This window comes from Arachis hypogaea, chromosome 18 (assembly GCF_003086295.3).
Source record: "Arachis hypogaea cultivar Tifrunner chromosome 18, arahy.Tifrunner.gnm2.J5K5, whole genome shotgun sequence".
Taxonomy (NCBI): Eukaryota; Viridiplantae; Streptophyta; class Magnoliopsida; order Fabales; family Fabaceae; genus Arachis; species Arachis hypogaea.
In genome coordinates this window covers 95,229,444-95,248,955 of record NC_092053.1, presented here as the reverse complement: position 1 = coordinate 95,248,955, position 19,512 = coordinate 95,229,444, and the positions used below count along the sequence as shown (strand labels likewise).

Genomic DNA, 19,512 nt, shown 5'->3' with positions numbered 1-19,512 from the left:
TCAAATCAATCCAAAATATATCAGAATATATGGCTCATCAACTGTTTCTACTTCTCTTCAGTCCTTCTTGTGATTTAGGATGTCTTTCATGAATTTTGCATAGGAAGGTATTTGTTCAAGGGCTTCTACAAATGGGATCTTGATCTCCATACTCCTGAGGTAATTTGCAAACTTAGCAAATTACTTATCTTTCTCAGCATGACGGAGTTTTGAGGATATGGCATCCTGGTCTTATACTCAGATATGTTGAGAGGTGCAGAGTGGTTATCTAGGTTACTAGAAGAGGGACCATCAGTTGGCTTAGAAGGGTTTTTCGTTGGGTTTGCACCTGTTTGACCTCTCCCTTTTGAGCGTTCAACGCCCAGGCTGGTCCCTTCCTGGCGTTGGATGCCATGCTTGCCCCCTTTTGGGCGTTGGACACCCTCTCTACCCCCTTCTGGACGTTAAATGCCCTCTCTGTCCCATTCTGGACGTTGAACACCCAAGGGTATGCCTTGGGTTATTGTTTTTTCACCTTCTGATAATTCCTCTCCTCCTTGCCTCTCTCGGTTGTGAGAGTGGCTATTTAGTGACCTTCTACTCCGTAATTGGATGGCTTGACACTCTTCTCTTATCTGTTTAGATAAGTGTTGTTCTGCTTGATTTAATTGTGCCTCTATATTCTTGTTAGAGGCACGAGTCTCTTGTAGCACTTCCTGCAGGCTTAAAAATTATTGTGTAGGGGAGTGTAGTTGTTGGGTTAGTGATTCACCCTGTTTTGGAGGGTATGAGTCAGTGTATGCTGCTCTGACCTCTATATACATTACTGTTTCACCAGATGAGTATAGGTGTTGGTTGATGGTAACTGTCTCAATAAGCTCTTGAGCTTCCTCAATAGTCTTTCTCATGTGGATTGAATCACCTGCCAAATGATCTAAAGATATTTTAGCTATATCTGTGAGTTCGTAATTGAAGATGTCTAGCTTGACCCATTCAGAAAACATTTCCAAAGAATACTTCCGTAGCATCATTTTGTACCATCCCCAAGCATTATAAAAGAGACTCACTCTTTTCTGGCCTGAAACCTTGGAGGTCCAGTCTTAGCTAGGTTAACTTCTTTGGGAAAAAGTATTGGCTCAGAAATTTATCCACCAGCTTATTCCAGGTGTTCAAGCTTGATCTAGGTTGAGTATCCAACCACCTTATAGCCTGACCTTGTATAGCAAACGGGAAGAGCAGTAGCCGGTAGACATCCTGGTCTACTCCTTCGAAGCACGTGTCAGAAATCCGTAGAAGTCTGCAAGGAATTCTGTGGGCTCTTCTTGTGAGTCCCTGGGAATTGACAGTCTGCTACACTAGAGTGATGAGCTATGGATTGACTCAAAGTTTGTTGCTCTAGATAGGGTATACTGTATACAGATGCTTTTTTCATAGAATTCAGGAGTGGGGGCTGTATATGATCCTAGAGTTCTTCTTGGTTGTTTATTCTCAAATGGATTCATATTAAATTTTCCAATTGAGATGTTTCACAGAATTGTGCAATAGATTAAAGTAATAATAATAAGGATGGAAAATTTATTAAAATAGAAATATAAGAGTTGATTCAAAGAAATTCGAAAAAAAAGAAAACAACTGATTGGACACCAAAATTAAAATTTTCAAAATTAGAAACACGATTTTTTTTTCAAAAATAGAGAGAGAAAAACACCCATAGAAGCAAACTTAGAGATTTTGAAATTAAACAAAGAGAAGATAGCAAGAATAATTCGAACAATAAGGAAGAAATAAGAACAATTTCAAGAGTTTCAAAAGAAAAATCAACAAAGATTAGAAGGACACCAAACTTAAAATTCAACAAGAACTCAAATAAAAGAAAAAGTGAAAAATTTTGAAGAATTTTTAGAAAGTCGATAAGAAACACGATTAAAAAAATTATAAAGACAAATAAAAAATACCTGATCTAAGGAGTAGAATAACGGTAGTTTCGTCAATCTCTAACAATCCCGCACGGCGCTAAAAACTTGGTGGGAAAAATGAATTTCCCACAACTGAACCAGTAAGTGCACCGGGTCGTCCAAGTAATACCTGAGGTGAGTGAGGGTCGAATCCCACGAGGATTGCTGGATTGAGCAAGCTGTGGTTATCCTGCAGATCTTAGTCAGGTGAATAGAAAGGTAGTTTGATTGTGTAGGCGCATAAGCAACAATAACAAAAGCAGTAAATGGATACGGTAGGCTCAGTGATGAGACGTCAGTTAAGGCTTCAGAGGTGCTTCTTCTTCTGAATTAACACGTCGTACTCTCTACCTCAACAATGACTGATTCCATCAATGGCAAGGCTGTAAGTGATTAAGCCATGGGTCGTGGTCATTAATCTCCTCAGGTCTAGACCGAACATCCAAAATGACTAGATCAATCGAAGAGAGGGTGAAGCGCGTGCCAGTCAATCTCTCTACTGATCCTACTCAAAATGCCATAGACAAGGTCGAATTTTTCGGATCAAAGATTGCCTGCTTCTTATGGTTCTAGCCCTTAGAGCCACAGGAACCTCAATTGCGCCTGACTAACGGGGTTATATGTCACATATATACCAATTAATCCAGATAATTCTGTTGGAAATTTGATGCAACCTCAAGTTGTAGCTCAATACTATCTGGGTCAGGACTCGTAAGAAACTCATGTAGAATCGAGATTCATAAGGATGAAGAATGAAAATGCATCATAGAATAGAATCACACATTGATGGAAATGGAAAAGTACTTGTACTAATTCATAGGAATCAGCATAGCTCCTAACCTTAACCTAGGAGGTTTAGTTGCTCATACTATACAGAGAAATAATTGAAATATTCGAAAGTGGTAAAGGATGGCTCTAAACAATGGTGATCCCTTTTCTATTTATCCTAACCTAAACCTAAAGAGACATTAATAGTAATTAGAAAATTACAAAATTGAAATAAACTAAGCTAAAGGTGCGAAAATCCACTTCTGGGCCCACTTGGTGAATATTTGAGTAGAGCTTGGTGTCCAACTTAAAGAAGTGGATGTTGCACGCCCACTAGGGGGTAGGATTGCTGCTTCTTGCTCCCTTTGTGGCGTTGAACGCTAGGTTTGGGCGTTCAACGCCAGCCTTGGTCCTCTTGGGGGCGTTGAAAGCCCATAGGGATAGTTTGGGCGTTCAACTCCCATTTTGGACTGTCCAATCTGAAGAAAAGTATAAACCATTATATATTGCTGGAAAGCCCTGAAAGTTAGCTTTCTAACGCCATTAAGATTATGTTATGTAAACCTTTGTAGCTTAAGAAAGGCTTTGAATGCATGGAGGTCAGAATCTGATAGCATCTGCTTTACTTTCCTTGCCTCTGAATCAGACTTTACCAGAACTTCACCAGATTCACCCAAAATTCACCTAAAATCATAGCAAAACATAAAAGATCAAAGTAATATCCAAAGAAGTGAATTTTCATTAAAACCTACTAAAACTCAACAAAACATACTGAAAATACTAAGAAATTGATGCCAAAAAGCATATAAAATATCCACTCATCAGAAATAAATCACCTTTAACTTCTGACTTAGCTTAAAATGGTTTGATTTAGTGATTAGACCTTTGTCCTTTTTTATTAAGCTTTTTCTTCCTTTCTTCTCTAGTGAAATGAGCAAGATGAAGAATGAAGCTTTCTCTCTCTTTTCTTCTGTGTCTGACCGAAGCAATAAGTGAACGTTGGCTTTAGAGTGTATCAGCTGCGGATTAACTTGGGGCTTGGATTTGCTTTCCTTACCTCCCAGCCCGTTTGATTTCTTTCTCAATTACTTTAGGCTTTTCTGGTAGAGATTCACCAATAATATCGTTTTTGTTTTCTTCCAAATGGCTGCGGCTTCTTTGATTTTTGCCTGCATCACTTAACAAATACAATCAAAACTAATTGGTGTTTAACCCAACGAAATAATATTTGTCATCATCAAATTAAATTAGTTAAACATAACTCAACAATCCCCTTAATGGTAAACATAATTGTGACATTGATTAAAGGAGTTGAATTTAATAACGTTAAGGTACTTCCCTCTAAGTGATGTCCCTTGCTTTTAAGTTGCTCCCCCTGGATTTGTGCTCTTCTCTTCTTTCCTGTTTACATATTCTCATAGAGAACACAATGATATACTACATACTATATGTTGTCCATGGATGAAGCAATCCTTAAGATTTTCAAACAATTTAACATATCAACTTAACTGAGGGATTGTACACATACAGCAACTAAAATCCAGCCCAATACTAAACAAAACATGGCAAAAATTGAACAAAATAGAGTAGCACCATCAAGAAGATCAAATGCAAAGTAGAGTAAAACAGAGATTTATGCAACAGATACATACCATATGCACAACATATGCAATTTGCTACTATTACTACTATAACATATGCAATCTGCTACTATTACTACTACTACTACTACTACTACTACTACTCTCCCTTTTGTTATCAAGGGAGGAAATCTAATCAAATGCAAATCTGAAACTTAAAACCTGCAACAAACTATTAATGGAAAGTTCAAACATCTAAATAACTGAAATTAAAAGCAATAGTTGTTAAACGGTTTACAGTCATCCGAGACATAATAAAAGAAAGTCCAAAAGTAAAAAACAAGAGTTTTTATGAGACAACAGTAAACAGAAGACTGCAGCATCATGAGATTATTTCAGGTATCCGAACCATCCTCTTCAGAAGCAGCATCTTTTTCACGATCTGTGGCAGGATTGTCATCTTCTTGGAGGTTATCAATGAATTTCAAGAAGACTGCCACTCTATCTCTGGATTTCCTGAGGAAGTTTTCATGCTTGGTGGCAAGTTTCCTCTTCTCTTTACTCATAGTAATTAGATGGTTTAACTAAGAGACAAACTCTTGCACCAACATCAGTGTATTTCAGATAATCATTGATGGTTTCATTATTCAGAACTATGTCATAGCCTTTTACATAAGAATGAACAGTGCCCTCATGATAAGTCATATTTGCATAAAACTTCTTGACTAAAATAGGGTAAACTGGCTTTTTGATTTTAAAAATATGGTTCCAGTCAAGAAATTCAAAATTTTCAGCAAAAGCGAAACCTTTCTTTTTCAGATTTAGTAAATCAACTAAAAAGGTAGGACATAAGGTATGGTGAGCAATGACACATTCATAGAAATCATTATTCATGGCAGATCGAAAACGGTGAGGATTGTAGTTTGAGTGGGAGGTCATGAAGTGTGATTTGTGCGCAAAAGGGTCACTGGAAGGCTCTTTAACAGATTTGAGAGGGATTCGAGTATTAACTCTTTGAGGATAAGAGGGAGCAGACCTAGGCTTAGTGATAAACCCCATTTTTAGGGTTTATCTTGTATTGAATTTAGAGTATTTTGATGACCTTTTCTCGCATTTAACCTATGAATTAGCATGGTTTTGTTATCTCTCCCGTATTTGTGCTTAGGTGTAAAAACATGCTTTTTAGGCCTTATTTTGATGAATTTTGATTTCTCCTTGATTCCATAAGAGGCCTTGATGTGTTTGCTAGTAATTCCAGGATTGAAATAGGCCAGGCATGGATCAAAGGAAGCAAGGAAGGAAGCATGCAAGTGGAGAGAAGCACAAAAAGCCAAAGAATTGATTACGGCCAAGCACGCGCACGCGCACAAGGCGCTCGCGCGCACATTGCGGAATCAGCCAGGGATGCGCACGCATACCGTGCACGCACGCGTCGATGTCTGCACATGGCTTCATTAAGGCAACACGTGCCTGGCGATTTTGAGGGGTTTCTGAACCCATTTTGGCGCCAATTGCTGATAGAAAGGAATAGAAGGGATCAAGGCCTAAAGGGGAGACATAACAATTGGAGAAGAAGGAAGTGATAGCTTTAGTTTTAAGTAGTTTTAGAGAGAGAAGCTCTCACTTCTCTCTAGGATTAGGATTAGGTTTAGGTTAATATCTCTTCTTAGATCTAGGTTTAATTCATGCCTTAATTCAATTCTCCTTTGCCAATTCTTAATCTTCTCCTCTTCCTCTCCCTAGTTATGTACTTTAATTCTTGTAATTCTTCACTTTGTTTGGGATAGATTGTTGTTTCTTTTATTCCCTTTTAATAATGCAATTTGAGGTAATTCATGATAATTGTGATTTCCTTGATTGTTGTTGTTAAATCTTTACATTCAATTGTAGTTAGAATTCACTCTTGTTGTGATTGACTATACTTTTCTTTTGTGCCTTCCAAGTGTTTGATTAAATGCTTGGTTGGATTTTTGTATAGATTTTGTTCCTCTTGGCCTAGGTAGAGTGATTAGTGACTCTTGAGTTATCTAATTCCTTTGTTGATTGATAATTAGAGATTGCTAATTGATTTGAATGCCTCTAAAGCTAGTCTCTCATTTAGGAGTTAATTAGGACTTGAGGAATCAAATTGATTCATCCACTTGACTTTCCTCCATGGTTAGAGGTTAACTAAGTGGGAGCAATGAACAATTCTCATCACAATTGAGAAGGATAACTAGGATAGGATTTCTAGTTCTCATATCTTGCCAAGAGCTTTTATAGTAGTTAGTTTATTTTCATTGCCATTTACTTTTCATGCTTCTTATCCAAAACCCCAAAATAACTCATAACCAATAACAAGACACTTTATTGTAATTCCTAGGGAGAACGATCCAAGGTTTGAATACTTCGGTTTATAAATTTTAGGGGTTTGTTTTAGTGACAAACAACTTTTTGTATGAAAGGATTAGTGATTGGTTTAGAAACTATACTTGCAACGAGGTTTCATTTGTAAAATTCTAAACCGTCGAAAATCCAATCATCAAAATGGCGCCGTTGCCGGGGAGTTGCAATGGTGTTGTGTTATTGGTTATTGTATATATGTGAATAGTGTGAATATCTTGTTTTTTTTCTTTATTTGCTAGTTTTTGTTAGTTTTATTTTGCTTTTCCACTATGAATTCTCACCTTGGCTATGAGTTTGGTTCTAATTGTGTTGTAGGAAATGTGAACTTCAATGATGACACTCATTGTGGATGGAACCAACAAAGATGGGAGGAGCCTCAAGGAATTGATCACTCCTATTGGCAACAACCTCCGGATACTTATAGGTATAATTACCATCCTAATACATGTCAATTCAATGGCTATGGTGACCCCTTTTGTGATAATCAACCACCATATGCCTATGAACCTTATCCTCAACATGATGCTCAACCATACTCACAAGCCTCTTGATGTTGCATAAACTTGTTATGCTACGATTTAGGAAATTGCACGATCGGCAAAATTCCTTCCGGCAAGTGCACCGGTTATCGTCAAGTAAAAACTCACAATAGAGTGAGGTCGAATCCCACAAGGATTAGTTGAATGAGCAATTCGGATTAGAAGTGTGTCTAGTTGAGCGGAATCAAGAATTAGATGAGAATTGCGGAATATAAAATTGGCGGGAAACGTAAATGGCAAGAAATTGAAATGGCGGAATCTTAAATTGCATGAATTAAAGAGCAGAAGCTAAATTGCTGAAATTAAAAGGGAATGGGGGTGATTGCATGAATTGAGTTGCAGAATGTAAAGAGAAAGTGGAAATCAGAGATGGGGAATTCATTGGGTTATAGGAGATATTGAGATCTCCGAATCAAAACATGTTTATCTCTTCCTCAACCAATGTGTTCATTGAATTTTGCTTGGCAATCTTATATGATTGGATCCCAATCCCTTGGCTCACCAATTCTCTCTAAAAACAAACAAATTCCCAATCCCTTGGTTTAAATGTTCATAAGAAGAGATGATGCTTGATCACTGATTATACCACACAGTTTCATGAACCACAATTTGGTAGGATTACATGTCACAATATCCATCCAAACCCCAATCCAATTCACTGTGAGAAAGCTTCTCTAGCATGAATCCTCCATTCCTTTCCCAAGGTTCCGAAGGATTCCAATTATGAGTAGTTTCTTTCCCAAGACAACTACCCAATGGAATTAGATCGAGAAGCTTTCTAACAAAATTCAAGAGAAAAGATTGAAGAAGAAGATAAACTATTATTGATTCATTGAATTACAATAGAGCTCCCTAACCCAATGAAAGGGGGTTTAGTGAGTCATAGCTCTGAATTCAATTACAAAGGTATGAAAACTAGCAAAATGAAAAGGTAAAAGTCCTTCCTAACTTAAATTCTATCCTATTTATACACTTTCTATATTGAGCTTCTGTTGTGTTTCTTGGGCTTTGAGGCCTCTCCCTGCTTTCCTTTTGCTTTGGGTTTATGATCCATAATCTTGATGAGGCTGCTGATCCACATTCTGTAACATTCATTGAGCCAACTTAGTGATAATCAAGTAATGACATATGACTCAACAAATTGAAATTCCAGACTCATCAATCCTTCAGGCCCAATCCCATAAACCATGATATTCAATTGGGTTTCATACCAGAGTAAGTTTAAGTTAATGTTTGTGCTAAAAAGCTAACTTAAACTGCAATATTTTTGGCCCAGAAACCTTTTCCAATAGTGGCGTTTAAGTTGCAGTTTAAGCTTAAACTGCAGCTTAAACGCCAGACACTTCCAGTGATGCCTTTTGTGGAAGCACGTTTAAGCTTCAGTTTAAGGTTAAACTGAAGCTTAAACGTGGAAATGGAAGAAGGCAGCCCTGGAGGGTAAAGTAGTCGAACACGTTTAAGCTTCAGTTTAAGGTTAAACTGAAGCTTAAACGTGGAGATAGGAAAGGCAGCCCTGGAGGTCGAACACGTTTAAGCTCCAGTTTAAGGTTAAACTGGAGCTTAAACGTGGGAATAGAGAAAGCCATCCTGGAGGTCGAACACGTTTAAGCTCCAGTTTAAGGTTAAACTGGAGCTTAAACGTGGAAGCGGAGAAAGGTAGCCCTGGAGGTCGAACACGTTTAAGCTCCAGTTTAAGGTTAAACTGGAGCTTAAACGTGGAAATGGAGAAAGCAACCCTGGAGGAGAAAACTTGGTCGAACACGTTTAAGCTCCAGTTTAAGGTTAAACTGGAGCTTAAACGTGGAATTGGCTCCCTGGTGCATTTCCCATTTCTGGCGTTTAACTTCCAGTTTAAGGTTAAACTGGAGGTTAAACGCCACTTTCACCCTTTCCTCAGCTTTCATGATTTTGGTAGTTTAAGTTCCAGTTTAAGCTTAAACTAGAACTTAAACTCCACATGTGATATTCAAGCTTCCTTTATTGATTTTGTTGCTTCCTTGCCTAGCCTCTTCTTCCCTGAAATCATCCAAACAATTGCATCAAAGTCTTGCAAAATTTCATGAGAAATCTTCCATTCATAGCATTCAAGTAATATAACTAAAAACTCATGGAATTTGCATCAAAATCATACTGTTTGGATGGTTCATTGCTTTGTTATTCATTTAACCATTCTTGGTTACTTTAAGCTCAAGAAAATGCATAAAACAACTAAAACTAACAGAAAAATGCTAGTGAAACTCGCCTAAGATGCCTTGGCATCACAACACCAAACTTAATACTTGCTTGTCCCTAAGCAAGTCCTGAGTTATTTGAGAAGAAAGTATGAAACAGAAAGCAATTACATTGGCTATATTAGTAAGCACTTGAAGTTCATCAGAAGGGTTTTATGCAGAAAGTTGCAGCATCACTTTTTCATTCTTATCAGGTAAGATTATCACTTTTTCATTGCATTCATCAAACACTGCTATGGCCTCTTGTTATTCTTATGTCCTTGGCACTTTTCTCTTCTTTGTTTTTCTTTTCTTTTTCTTTGAGCTCCTTTGCTCCTTGTTTGCTTAGTGTCATGTGTTGCACACGCCTTTGGCATTTTCTTTTTCTTATCAGTGCACTACACATATCCACTGCAGGCATTTTAGTTCACATTTCTTCGTGAGACATTGGTGCCCAGCACCTCTTTGTGTGACTAAATGTTTTGTATTTAGGTTGCTCTTGATAATGGACTTTTGGTTGATAATCCCGGGTTAGTTAACCCAAGTTACCAAGTGTTGAAACACTCCTCAGAACCTATTCATCCAAGCATATCCTTAATACATAAACACCACAGGCATTTGTCTCAGAAGTTCAAACCATTGGTGCCTAGCTTATTTTCTCAATTTTTTTGCTTTTTGGTTGCCCTTTTTCAGTGGCTTTTTCTTCTTCTTTTTCTTTCTTTTTCATGGCCAAAGACATTTATTCATCAAGATCCATAGACAGTTTTCAATTTCTACACAAAAAATGATAATTCTACACTCTATTTCCAGTGATCTGACTAAACAATCAAGCATGCATACCACCACTTAATTCTACTTGATTTGTCACTAATTGAGCCAAGTTACTTTTGTTCAAACTTTTCTTTTAATTTTTGGAAACAGAACAAGCATGGCAAGCATTTGTTTAAGAAGGTGAAGTTATATCCAAACATCTAGGCATTCACTTTATTCAAAGCAATAAACAGACAAACATACTAGAACGTTCACATTCCAGAAAGATTCAACAATTACAGTTTAAACCAGAACAAGCATGCTTTTGTTTGCCCTTTTTAAAGAATTGTCAAGGAACAACACCACCTTGTGAAATTTCTTGTTTTCTCTTTGTTGCCATGAAACAATTTGATTTCTCCTTCTTCTCCTAGTTGTTGCTTCATGTTCTTTCTAAGATCCTTGTTTCCTTTCCTGCAAAGAGTGATGAAGTTGCTTGCTTCTCAAGCACTTGAGTGGTTAGCTCAACTATGTATGGGCAAGTGTCTGAGTCTTAAGTTGGTGTGTGAACACCAAACTTAGTCTCCTACTTACTTCTCTGTTCTTTGAATCCTTGAGTTCTCCTTGGAATGAAGTTGCTGCTAAGGATTTTAAGCATTTCTGTGATTGCTTAGAATGGTTGTTCCTTTCATATAATTCAAAGGTTGTTGTGTTCAGTTGATCTTTATGGTGGAACACCAAACTTAGAGTCACACATTCCCCTTTGAATTATTGATCCACGAATTCATTGTTTGGTGTGAAACACCAAACTTAATTCTTTGCAATGCACAGAAACTACTTCACCCTTTTTATTGAAACAAATAAAAGAAACAGTAAAGGGGTATTACCTCAGGTTGGGTTGCCTCCCAACAAGCGCTTCTTTAACGTCACTAGCTTGACGGTTGTCCCTTGTTAGGGTGGATTGTAGTGCTTGATGTCTTCTCCTCTCACTATGAAAACGTCCCCATTTGATTCCTTCATGACTTCTAAATGTTCCATAGAAAGAACTTTCCTGATTGTGAACACTTGAGGGAGCTGGGAAGGAATGGTTTTGAGGCCAGGTGGAATTGGCAGATAATGACTTGATATCACTTTATCTCCCGGAGAGAAACCTTCAATGGGAATTTTCTTGTTTCTCCACCCTCTTGGCAATTTCTTTACAATTCTTCCCTTTCTCTTGAGGATTTCTTCATTGACCCTTATGCCAGGAGGATCCTTCTGATCTGTTTCTATTGATTCTTGTGGCTTTAACTCTTGCAATTCTTGTTTGCCTTCCAAGGACCGTTTCAGAGTTTCAGCTGCTGGATTACTTTCCTCCAAACACAGATGACTACTATCATCCTTAGGCTTTTCAGGTTCTGGTTCAGGCTCAGATGCAGGTTTGAAAACTTTGAAAATGAGCTGTTCATCATGTATTCTCAGAATTAGCTCTCCTTGTTCTACATCTATGAGCGCTCTAGTAGTGGCTAGAAATGGCCTGCCCAGAATGATAGGGTGTAAGTAGCTTTCCTCCATGTCCAAAATGACAAAGTCTGTGGGGAAGTAATAATCTCCCACTTTCACCAGCACATTCTCAACTACCCCTTCAGCTTGCTTCTGAGTTTTGTCAGCCAGTTGTATGATTACATCAGTGGATCTCACCTCATTCAGTTGTAGCCTCTTCATAAGAGTTAGAGGCATCACATTTATGCTAGCTCCTAGATCACAGAATCCTCTGTCAATTTTTGTTTCCCCTATGATGCAGGGTATATGAAAACTTCCTGGGTCTGTTTTCTTAGAGACTATGTCCTTCTTGATGAGGGCACTGCATTCTTTGTTCATTATTACAGTTTGTCCTCCCTTCAAAACTCTTTTCTTGCTCAGCAATTCCTTTAAATACTTGATATGTGTAGGCATCTGCTGGAGGATCTCAAGGAAGGGAATATTGATATGGAGAGACTTAAATGTCTCTAAAAACCTTGAATAGGTTTTCCCTTTTTCACCTCCTCCTAACCTCTGAGGAAATGGTGCTTTTGGTTGGTATATTTCCAGCATGCCTGTTTGCAGTTCCTTGGCTTGTTCAGTTTCACCTTCCTGCTTAGCTTCTTCCACACCTTCCTTCAAGATTTCTGGCTCCTGCTCTGAGGGTCTGATTCCTTCTTCTTCTGAGACTTCCTTCAATGTGGTGATGGCCTTGCATTCTTCCCATCTCACTCTCTTTTGTTCCCCTTTTGGATTCTTTTCTGTGTCACTAGGGAACACTGCAGTTGACTTGGGGGCCTGTTGAGATAGCTCTCCTACTTGAGACTCCATCCTCTTGAGTTTTTCACCATGGTTCCTTAAGGTAGATCTCACATCATCCCTAAAGTTTTTCAACTCACTTATGTCCTGACTCATGTTTGCAAGCACTCCTTCTATCCTGTTTAATTGATCTTGAAATTGTTGGTTCGGATTAGGTTGGGTAGGTTGATTATTTTGGCCATGATATGATGGTTGGGAGTAAGTGTTTTGTGTGGCTTGGTATGATCTTTGGTTGGAGTTTTGGTATGTGGAATTGTTATGTTGGTTGTGGTTGTAAGGTTTGTGGTTTTGTGGTTGGGTTTGTTGGTTCCCCCACCCAAAGTTTGGGTGGTTTTTCCATCCTGGATTGTAAGTGTTGGAATGTGGATCATATGATTGCCTTTGTTGATTTCCTACATAATTGGCCTCTTCCCAATCACCTCCTTCAGTGCTTGCTTCCTCTTGATCTTGTGTGTGTATTGCAGCCACTTGCTTTGTTTCTAATTTCCTGGTGAGCTCTGCTAGTTGCTTGGCAAACACCTTGTTTTGGGCTAAAATTGTATCAACATGGTTCAGCTCCATGACTCCTTTAGTGTTGTGTCTCTCTGAAGCATAGTAGTACTCATTCTCAGCCACTGTCTCAATCACTTCAATGGCTTCTTCCACAGTCTTTTTCCTGTTCAATGAACCTCCTGATGAATGGTCTACAGCCTTCCTTGATTCGTAAGAAAGTCCATCATAGAAAATGTGCAATTGCACCCAGTCATGGAACATGTCTGGTGCAATTGCACCTCAGATCGAAGCCTATTGACCTTTTGTGGGGGTAGAAACGTGCCAGAAACTTGCTTTCCACCTCGTCCCATGTTGTTAGGCTCCCCCTTGGGAATGATTCCAGCCACTTAGCTGCCTTGTCCCTAAGTGAAAATGGGAACAAAAGCAGTTTATAGGCATCTTCCTGGACTCCATTGGACTTCACAGTGTCGCAAATTCTCAGGAATTTTGTGAGATGTTGGTTTGGATCTTCATTAGCACTCCCACCAAATGAACAATGATTCTCCACAAGTGATATTAGCTGTGGTTTGAGTTCAAAATTGTTGGCCTGAATGGTTGGTTTCTGAATGCTGCTACCACAATTCCCAGAGGTTGGGTTTATGTATGAACTAAGAACCCTCCTCTCGGGAATGGCATTGTTTCCATCAGCTCTCTCATGGTTGTGAACTTCTCTATCCATGTTGAGATCTAGAGCTTCCTCAAAATTGTCCTCAGATTCTCCTTCAGATTCCTCTTCTCTCAGTACTCTCTTCCCTCTTGCTTCCCTTCTAAGTCTATGAAGGGTCCTCTCTGGTTCAGTATATGGAGGGGTTGATGTCTCTTCTCTCCTACCTGTCATACAAGAACACAGCACAGGCAACAAACAAGTGAAATACTCTTGGTTAATGGAAGAGTATGGTTAGAGTAGTTGAGGAATTAATTCAAATAGTTAGTGAGTCAGTGAGTTAGTTGCTTGAATTTAAAGGCATAAAGAAAGAAAGCATGTAACAGAGTGCAGAAATTAAAAATTCAACAAGTAACTTGAACTGAATTAACAAAGCAAGAAAAATGCTCAATCTAGTTAACTTCCAATTTGAGAATTGTCAATCGAAAACCAATCCCCGGCAACGGCGCCATAAACTTGATGTTGCATAAACTTGTTATGCTACGATTTAGGAAATTGCACGATCGGCAAAATTCCTTCCGGAAAGTGCACCGGTTATCGTCAAGTAAAAACTCACAATAGAGTGAGGTCGAATCCCACAAGGATTGGTTGAATGAGCAATTCGGATTAGAAGTGTGTCTAGTTGAGCGGAATCAAGAATTAGATGAGAATTGCGGAATGTAAAATTGGCGGGAAACGTAAATGGCAAGAAATTGAAATGGCGGAATCTTAAATTGCATGAATTAAAGAGCAGAAGCTAAATTGCTGAAATTAAAAGGGAATGGGGGTGATTGCATGAATTGAGTTGCAGAATGTAAAGAGAAAGTGGAAATCAGAGATGGGGAATTCATTGGGTTATAGGAGATATTGAGATCTCCGAATCAAAACATGTTTATCTCTTCCTCAACCAATGCGTTCATTGAATTTTGCTTGGCAATCTTATATGATTGGATCCCAATCCCTTGGCTCACCAATTCTCTCTAAAAACAAACAAATTCCCAATCCCTTGGTTTAAATGTTCATAAGAAGAGATGATGCTCGATCACTGATTATACCACACAGTTTCATGAACCACAATTTGGTAGGATTACATGTCACAATATCCATCCAAACCCCAATCCAATTCACTGTGAGAAAGCTTCTCTAGCATGAATCCTCCATTCCTTTCCCAAGGTTCCGAAGGATTCCAATTATGAGTAGTTTCTTTCCCAAGACAACTACCCAATGGAATTAGATCGAGAAGCTTTCTAACAAAATTCAAGAGAAAAGATTGAAGAAGAAGATAAACTATTATTGATTCATTGAATTACAATAGAGCTCCCTAACCCAATGAAAGGGGGTTTAGTGAGTCATAGCTCTGAATTCAATTACAAAGGTATGAAAACTAGCAAAATGAAAAGGTAAAAGTCCTTCCTAACTTAAATTCTATCCTATTTATACACTTTCTATATTGAGCTTCTGTTGTGTTTCTTGGGCTTTGAGGCCTCTCCCTGCTTTCCTTTTGCTTTGGGTTTATGATCCATAATCTTGATGAGGCTGCTGATCCAGATTCTGTAACATTCATTGAGCCAACTTAGTGATAATCAAGTAATGACACATGACTCAACAAATTGAAATTCCAGACTCATCAATCCTTTAGGCCCAATCCCATAAACCATGATATTCAATTGGGTTTCATACCAGAGTAAGTTTAAGTTAATGTTTGTGCTAAAAAGCTAACTTAAACTGCAATATTTTTGGCCCAGAAACCTTTTCCAATAGTGGCGTTTAAGTTGCAGTTTAAGCTTAAACTGCAGCTTAAACGCCAGACACTTCCAGTGATGCCTTTTGTGGAAGCACGTTTAAGCTTCAGTTTAAGGTTAAACTGAAGCTTAAACGTGGAAATGGAAGAAGGCAGCCCTGGAGGGTAAAGTAGTCGAACACGTTTAAGCTTCAGTTTAAGGTTAAACTGAAGCTTAAACGTGGAGATAGGAAAGGCAGCCCTGGAGGTCGAACACGTTTAAGCTCCAGTTTAAGGTTAAACTGGAGCTTAAACGTGGGAATAGAGAAAGCCATCCTGGAGGTCGAACACGTTTAAGCTCCAGTTTAAGGTTAAACTGGAGCTTAAACGTGGAAGCGGAGAAAGGTAGCCCTGGAGGTCGAACACGTTTAAGCTCCAGTTTAAGGTTAAACTGGAGCTTAAACGTGGAAATGGAGAAAGCAACCCTGGAGGAGAAAACTTGGTCGAACACGTTTAAGCTCCAGTTTAAGGTTAAACTGGAGCTTAAACGTGGAATTGGCTCCCTGGTGCATTTCCCATTTCTGGCGTTTAACTTCCAGTTTAAGGTTAAACTGGAGGTTAAACGCCACTTTCACCCTTTCCTCAGCTTTCATGATTTTGGTAGTTTAAGTTCCAGTTTAAGCTTAAACTAGAACTTAAACTCCACATGTGATATTCAAGCTTCCTTTATTGATTTTGTTGCTTCCTTGCCTAGCCTCTTCTTCCCTGAAATCATCCAAACAATTGCATCAAAGTCTTGCAAAATTTCATGAGAAATCTTCCATTCATAGCATTCAAGTAATATAACTAAAAACTCATGGAATTTGCATCAAAATCATACTGTTTGGATGGTTCATTGCTTTGTTATTCATTTAACCATTCTTGGTTACTTTAAGCTCAAGAAAATGCATAAAACAACTAAAACTAACAGAAAAATGCTAGTGAAACTCGCCTAAGATGCCTTGGCATCACCTCTCCATACCAAGCACCTTCCTATGATCCATATCCACCACATGACCAATCACCCATATCACATCCTTGTGATCATTATGAGCAAGAACCTTTAGAACCACCACAACCCTATCAAGATTACTACCATGAACCACCTCAATACTCACCATCTCCATACCCTTACTAAGAAGAACCACCTTCCTACCATGAACCCTCTCTCCAAAATGATGAACCTTCCTACCCACCCCAAGCCCCAATAGACGATCCTCTCACTTTGTTACTTCAAGGACAAGAAGCCATGAAGCGGGATACACTTGAGTTTGTGACCAATTTGACCAAGGTGGTGCACACTTTAGCCCACCAATGCTTGAATACTCAAGGTACTTCCATGACCACATGTGAAAAGTCAAAAGAAGAGCAAAGCATGAATGAGAAATTGGAAAATTCGGTGGAGAAGGAGGAGTCAAATTTTCTGTTGAAACAATTGGAGGAGCCTATGATCATTGAAGAAAAGGAAGAGGCGGTTGAAGATTTAGGAGATGTTGAAAGTCCAAGGGAATGTAGCATCATGGAGCACTCTTCCAAGAAGCTTGATATTGATGCTGAGGAGGGTGCGCAACCTCCAAGGCATATCATCGTTGGAGACTTGGAAGAGGCTTATCAAGAGATGGATTCCATCATGGATGAATTTCTCTCTACAATGGAATCATCTCCCATTGGACATGGAGTTGAAAGTATAAAAGAGTGTGCACAACCTCCCATACCCTTGGTGAGCAATGAGAAAGAGAGCTACCAAGAGGAAAACGTTGGCATGGTGTATATCGAAATTGAAGAATATGAAGAGGTTGACCAAGAGATGGATTTATTCATCAATGAATTTCTATCCAAAATTGAACCACCTCCCATTAGGCAAGAAATCAAAGTTCTTGAAGACAACACCAAGCTATGTGATAAGAGGGGAAAGGTTGAAATCAAGGAAGCTCGCAAAGAGGTGGAAATACATAAAGAAGAGTACAAGGAAGTAGACCTTGCATTGTCTAAGCGTGGGGAGGTCTCCCTCCCTGAGTCACCATCCAACACAACATTCAAGTGGATAAAATTCTTATCTATAAGCTTTACCTTCTCGCTTGAATATGGTTTGATTGAAATGGATGGACAACTTAGAGCTCTTTGCGGAATTAAAAGCAAGAATGAGTTGTGTAGTGGTTGCAAGTTAGGAATTAGGCTCATTAAGGTCAAAGCTTCAAGGTATAGGAACGATGATTGGAAGAATACCACTTTGCATGGGTCTCAAAGGAAGGCTTGGTATATTAAAGAGAATTCTATATGTCAACCACCCGGAAGGAAAAAGTATGAAGATCAAATTGAAGACGGGTGCGAAGATAAGATATGGGATCCCAGTTCGCTATGTGAAGACCAACTATGGGGACTCATATCTTGGGTAGAATTGTGCCCAAGCTTGACGAAAATGGTTGGAAATTCTGTCAACCAATTGAGAAGCAAAGATCCTTGGAGATTCAAGGACGAGTACAAACACAAGCCACCATGACAATAGGCTTCTCAAAATGTCCAACTTAAGGACTTAAACTAAAAGTGCTAGGTGGGAGACACCCCACCATGGTAAACTCTTTCTATTCTCTTTTAAATTTGCCTAATAAGTGATTTGAGCTACCATTGTAGGTAGATGTTTCACATAATTTGTTTGTACAACTTAATTGTTAGCCTAGTCACGTGTATGTTGTGTTTAGTAGTAGATGAATAATATCAAATTGCATTTTTGTGAATTGTATGATGGTTGATTGAATAAAGAGTTGTGAGCAGTCTAGGGAGTACCTGAGCATAATTTTTCTGCATGTAAAAAAAAAAAAAAGAAGAAGGAGGGAGGACGCGCGCGCACACCGTACGCGCACGCGTCCCTGAGCGGACGCATCATCACCCATTTTCCAGAGAGTTGGGCCTCTCTTAGGCCGGCGTTGTGCCCCAAGCCCAATTCCTTCCACGCTGACGCGCACTACGTGCGTGCGCATCCATACAGCTATAAGGAAACGCACGCGTACGCGCACCAGACGCGTACGCGTCGATTCGTTGCTAGAACTTCTGGGCCAATATCCAGAGAGTTGTGCTGGATCTGGGCCAACTTTAAGCCACTAGCTCAACTTAACTCACGCGAACGCACGCTGTACGCGTCCGCACCCCTCTCTGTTTCGCTGTCCACGCGTTGGCATACTTCACGCCTCCACACCCATCCAATAAGATCAAGCAGCTCACGCGAACGCGCACAGTGTGCGTGCGCGTCGATGCGTATTAGCATCACCAAGGCCAAAGGACCCGAGAGTTGTGCCAACTCTGGGCCCCTTTTAAGCCTCCAGCCCAGCACATCCGCGCCGATGCGCGCCTTGCGCGTCCATTCCCTCCACCCACGCGAACGCATACAGTGCGCGCGCGCGTGGATTCGAATTCTCACTTACCCCAGAGACGCGAGCCCTAGCGCATTCGCGCATCACAACTCTCTCTTCCTCTAACGTTCCATTCTCCCTCTCCCACCATTCTTCACCTTCCTCTTCTCCTGACCGGCTGTCCTCTGGCGAGCGCTCCGTTGCCGTCATCGCCGTCGCCGCCATCACTGCCTCGCCCTTCTCTCTTCATCACCCCCTCTCCTTCCCTCTTCTCCCTTACTCCTCTGACCCCCTCTCTGCCTCCGTGCCAACCGCCACAAGCCACCATCGCCGCCGGTGCAACCCAACAGCCGCGCTGCTCCGGCCAGTTCTTCCTCTCACCGCCTCACTTCATTTTTCTTTCCTCCTTTTCCTCGGTTCAATCTCTGCACCTAGGTTCCTCCTCTCCTCTGTTGAACCTTGTTTCGCTGCTTTTTTTTAATTCCGTTAGTGTAGTTAGAATTAGATTAGTTAGTTAGTTTAGTTTGATTTAGGTGGTTAGCGAATCTGGGCTGAGTAGTGGATTTAGGCATTATTTGATTTTCTGTTGCTATATGAAACTGCTCTGTTCTGCTGCATTGCCCTGTGTTCATGTATTCTGTTAATGCTGCTCATTTGTGATGAATTGGTAAAGGAATTGTTGATTGCAGCAATTGCTTATACCCTTTGTGCTGTTTGAATTGTTTTATTATTAAACCATTGACTGTCTAC

At 39.7% G+C, this 19,512-nt stretch overlaps 1 protein-coding gene across 1 annotated transcript in view; it reads right to left on the bottom strand.

The window, feature by feature from the left end:
• LOC112770171 (uncharacterized) overlaps nt 1-18,987 on the bottom strand; it is an 82,709-nt gene extending 63,722 nt beyond the window's left edge. Inside the window, exon 1 of the mRNA XM_025814580.1 lies at nt 18,835-18,987. Coding sequence (XP_025670365.1) covers nt 18,835-18,987 — 153 coding nt within the window. The remainder of the gene's footprint in view (nt 1-18,834) is intronic.
• Nucleotides 18,988-19,512: the final 525 nt, after the last annotated feature.